This window comes from Morone saxatilis, unplaced genomic scaffold, assembly GCF_004916995.1.
Source record: "Morone saxatilis isolate NCDOM2014 unplaced genomic scaffold, NCSU_SB_2.0 Contig12, whole genome shotgun sequence".
NCBI classification, from domain to species: domain Eukaryota; kingdom Metazoa; phylum Chordata; class Actinopteri; family Moronidae; genus Morone; species Morone saxatilis.
In genome coordinates, this window is record NW_023339674.1 from 527679 (window position 1) to 532831 (window position 5153).

Here is a 5153-nt window from a genome sequence, read left to right on the forward strand (position 1 = left end):
TGTGACTCTCCTCTTCCTCACTGTCAGGAGGAATGAGCCTAACAGTTAAATAATAAAGGGAAAAGACTTTATTCATTAAGAGGAATTCACTATTATGGTAACAAACTTCTTCTAACATAATTTTCTTATTTGATACAATATATTATTATATTATAGGTTATTATTTTATATTGGGAATAACTGGTTTATGAAACATTAGAAATAAAATACAAACGAGCTGAACAGAAAAACAAGATGATATTCATTATAGTCGTTCAGACATAAGAGACTCTAAACAGCTTCAGTTTGTAGGATTTTAACCTAAAACAAGTTCAGTTAACACATTCTGAAAGTCGAACACAAGTTTATGTTGTTGTGCCTTTTTCTGTTTCGATGAATCCGTGTGGTCACAGCCGAGCTGGTGGTCGATAAAGCCATGGAGCTGAAGTACGTCGGGGGGGTTTACGGCGGGAACATCAAGCCCACTCCCTTCCTCTGCCTCACGCTGAAGATGCTGCAGATCCAACCTGAGAAAGACATCATCGTCGAGTTCATCAAAAACGAGGACTTCAAGTGAGTTTCTGTGCGTTCATTCAGGGAGAGACTGAGGAAGAACAATCACAATCACAATCACAATCACAATAACAATCACAATAACAATAACAATAACAAACAATCACAAACAATCACAGACGTAAACTGTAACAGAGTTGTTTTAGAAACGTCTTTCTGTCCCAGACTTTCACTGCAGCTTCATTCATAGATTATAGAAACTGAAATTATATTTACTCATACTGAACCTATCTCTCTCTCTCTTCTTTCTTCTCTTCTCTCTCTCTCTCTCTTCTCTCTTCTCTCTGTCTCTCTCTGGTCTCTCCCTCTCTCTCTTCCCTCTCTCTCTCTCTCTTCCCTCTCTCCCTCTCTCTCTCTGTCCTCCTCCCTCTCTTCCCCTCTCTCCCATTCCCTCTCTCTCTCTCCCTCCCTCCAGATACGTCCGTTTACTCGGAGCGATGTATATGAGGTTAACAGGAACCGCAGTGGACTGCTACAAATACTTGGAGCCGCTGTACAACGACTACAGAAAGATCAAGAGTCAGAACAGAAACGGAGGCGAGTTGTGAAAGAAAGCAACATAAACAGTGAAAGTGTTCTCATGTGGAGTCTTCAGAGGAACAGCCTTGTTTTAATACATTTGGTTGTGCAGTTGTGTGCTCCACAAGCTCTCTCAGCTGGTTTTAATCTAATAATTCAACAAAATGAAGTCAGAAAGTGTCAAGAAAGGAAATATTCTTCCTCTTATTTTCCTTATTAAGCAGAAACACACAACTGTTCACCTTCTGAATTCAAGTTTCTCTCTTTTACAAGTCCAGTGTGTAACATTCAGGAGGATCTGTTGGCAGATGGAACTCTCCAGTTCACTTTTGGATTTCATTCTTCTCAGTTATTCAGCTTCCAGCGTCTGTGATCAGTTTCAGTCTTATATGTAAATGTCTGAACTCTGATGACGTGTGTGTGAAGGGTTTTATTCTCCTCTTTGGTTTTAGAGTTTGAGTTGATGCACGTGGACGAGTTCATCGACGAGCTCCTCCACGCAGAGAGGATGTGTGACATCATTCTGCCCCGCCTTCAGGTACGTTCACAACTCACACACAGTTCGATGGGGTTTCCCACAGGTGTACTGGAAACACTGGAGCTTTAGAGACGAATTCTTTTAGTGACGGAAACACCTGGAAACTGGAAAGTGACTAAATATCCTGGAAACTGTAGACGGCCAAATCCTGTGTGTTACTTTAAACCGTGTGTGTGTGTGTGTTACAGAAGAGACACGTCCTCGAGGAGGCGGAGATGTTGGACCCCCGTATCAGCGCTCTGGAGGAAGACCTGGATGAGGTGGAGAGCAGTGAAGAAGAAGATGAGGAAGAAGAGAAGGTAACAGCATTTAATGGATAACCATGAGAGTGATTTTATTCTGTATTTTAATATTACAACTGGTTAACTATGATCCAGACAAGCCCACGGGATCCGCCACACGACTTCCACTCCTCAAATCCTTTTCCCCTTTCTGCACTTGTTTTTAAAAGTGTTTTGTTTGTTGTTGTTGTTTGTTTTGCAGCCGGAGAGACTCCAGACCCCCGAACCCCACAGACGCAGTTACCGTGACAACGACAGACCTCGGCGCTCTCCGTCACCCCGTTACAGACGCAGCCGCTCACCCAGACGGTTTGTGTTGGAGTTATCTGTTCAAGAGTCAGTGTTCCTGTGATGTGAAGATAAATGTACTTTTATGAAGTGAGTTGTAAAATAATGAATTGGATCCTTTGTGTTTCTCTAAAGGAGGAGCAGATCTCCAAAGAGGCGAAGGTACGTTTGCTTCCGGCTCTAATCACCTTTTTAAACGTGGTATTTCTGTCTCACGCTCATTGACGTCTTTTATTTTGCCGTACGTTCTCAGCCCGTCGCCCCGGAGAGACCGCCATCGCAGCAAGAGCCCCCGCCGCCACCGCAGCCGCTCCAGAGACAGACGCCACCGCTCCAAATCCCCAGGTAAAGACACGGAAACACGCCGGTGGTTGTTTGAGGCTGAGCGAGAGTTATACGGTTTATGTTTTATAGTTTGGAGATATAACCAACTCCTGTTTATTCACATAAAACCAGTGTAATGCAGGTAGGTCGGCACAGCTCTGTGGTCAGCAGTGGAACTACAACAGAGGACAAACAGGGAAGAACTGCTTCGTTTAACAATAAATAAACTACAACGTTTTATGTGTCATTGAGCTTCACATTGAAACGTTTTATGTTATTTTTCCACCTCGTTTTAAACTGTTGGTAATGAAATCAAATTCAAAGGTTCTTGATTCGTGAAGCCTACTTACGGTACTTTTAGGTCGTTTTAATGGATTGTGTTTGCTTATTATTAATCTTTATTTAAATGAATATTGTTCATCACATAAGCAAACAAACATTCTGCTTATTTCGTGTTGGATCATCGCTGAAAAACTGCACTTAACACATAATTCAGAAGATTAAATAAGGAGCCTGAAGCAATGACAGGAACTATTTCAGCCCTCAATTACAATTAAAACGTCTGACTCTTAATTAGAAGTTTCCTCGACCCATAAAGGAAAACTATATCCTGCAGATCACAAACATTCACAATCAACACATCTGCAGATAAAGGGTTTTCATTGGACAGGAAGGGGATGAAGTATGTGATGATCTGATGCCAGTAGTTTGGTTTTTACTCTGAATTATTCTTATTTGAACCAGGTCACCACAGAAGCCACAGACATCGCAGCCACTCAAAGTCTCCGGAGAGGTGAGTGATTCTGCTCGTCAACGTCACTAAAACATTCAAACACGACAGAAATAAATCTCTTTTAAATATCATGTCTTCATTCTGTTTCTGTCACAATCACAGGAGTTCAAAAAAGAGTCACAAGAAGAGTCGAAGAGGAAACGAGTGATTTTCATTTTTGTATTTTCTCCTTTTTTTTTTAAACCTCTAAAACGTCAGAGATCCAAATCTCGTTTAACATTTGAATTTGTGGCATTTTATTTTGCAAGTTTCTGTTTTACACGTGGGACCACGGACCTGTCTGTGCGCCCTCAGGTCTCAGCAGTGTGTATGTACAGTATATAATCACTCACTGGTTCAAACGCTCCCAGTTTCCAGTTGATTGTGGCTGTTATTGATCCCTACTGAATATGTGCAAATGTAGAAAAATGTGTTTGTGTGTGTGAAAGACTTTCATGCTATAAACTCTAAATAAAGACCCTGATTTGTTATTTTGTGTGTGTGTGTTTTTTGGAAGACGAGGATCCACAACTCATCACTGATGCTCCTGGGATTTTATTTTGTACACATTTTCAGTAATACAGTGAACAGATTGGGTTTAAATTAGGATGTTCTTTTAAATAAATTGCTAATTACGACCAAATTAAACACTTATTTCCAATAAATATCAGACATGTTAGGTGCACTTTATGGAAAACAATATAAGTGATTAAAAACCTCGCAGCCACGTGGATTTCTTTTATAATAACCACCAAAACAAAAACACTACGGACTTCCTCGTCTGTAATGCATATTTAATAGTATTAGCATTGATTCTATGAATACATTCAGTTGCATGTTGTGATAATATTCAGGTTATACATCAAATTAACTACATTACCAATCAAGAGTTTAATTATTCACTGCTCTTTACAGCAAAACAAAGGTCTTATTGAGTGTATTATGTTCTAAAATACAGTAATAATGAAAAACAAACAAGAAAAGAACATCTGATATAATATAAGATTATGGGATTGACACAACCTTCGTCTGAAGCTGCTGTGTGTTTACATGCAGAGATTCTTTTGACTTAGAAGTGCTGTTAAAAGGTTCTTGCAGGTTTTCTTCTCTATTTCTCTACATGTTCAGTTTCTAGCTCTGAGTTTAATCTTCTCCAGGACTCTGACGCTGGTCCTGTGAACGAACAAATGGAGGATTGTTGTGGTATCTCCGTCGCCGCCGTGTTCGGTTGTATCAGCTCGCAGCGATTCTGTTGCTCACATTTGAAAGATTTTCGGTAGTTGATGTAAAGCAGCTTTTCTTCTGCAGGTTCGAGATCAGTTATTTTTAGCAGTTCAACAAATATCTCCTCAGCTTCATCTTGGTTATTTAACAGTCTATACATGTTTGCCAGAGCGATCTTTATTTTGAGTGAATGGTGACTGTAAAGAGAAATCACTTCCTCACAAAGACTGATCCCTCTCTTTATCATGTCCTGCAGTGCATGATCCTTCCTGTTTTCAAGGACCCATTTGTAGCAGTTTGCAGCGGACCACTTCAGAAAACGTTCACCTGGATGTCTTCTCAGAGCCTCCTCTGCCAATTCAATAGCCTCATCCTCCAATCCATACATTCTGTACAGCCTCAGTATCGGTGTGTTACCGTTGTAGCTGCTGACGGGCCTTGTTAAGACCTCTCTGCCTAACTTACGTGCTTCTTCTTTATCAATTCTTCCTTTTTTAGCACAGGCCTCCAGGTAAAGAGCAGCAAGGTACAAGTTCTCTGGATCCCGTTTCTTGGCGTCTTCCATTTCCTTCAAGATGTCAACCTCCACTTTAGTTTTATGGTCTTTAGAAGCACCCACTAATGCTAAGACACGGCTGGTGTTCCACTCCACCAT

At 40.8% G+C, this 5153-nt stretch overlaps 1 protein-coding gene and 1 pseudogene across 1 annotated transcript; one reads left to right on the forward strand and one right to left on the reverse strand.

Annotated features, from left to right (window-relative positions):
- Positions 1-392: 392 nt before the first annotated feature.
- On the forward strand, positions 393-3766 carry prpf38a (pre-mRNA processing factor 38A; the record flags this gene model as incomplete). Its single annotated transcript, XM_035654153.1, is given in 9 exon segments — positions 393-552; positions 968-1089; positions 1524-1609; positions 1798-1908; positions 2093-2199; positions 2314-2340; positions 2432-2523; positions 3247-3295; positions 3398-3766. Coding segments are annotated over 9 exon segments (800 nt in total), but the record flags the coding sequence as incomplete, so codon positions are not given.
- Positions 3767-4398: 632 nt separating this feature from the next.
- LOC118322351 lies at positions 4399-5153 on the reverse strand (annotated as a pseudogene).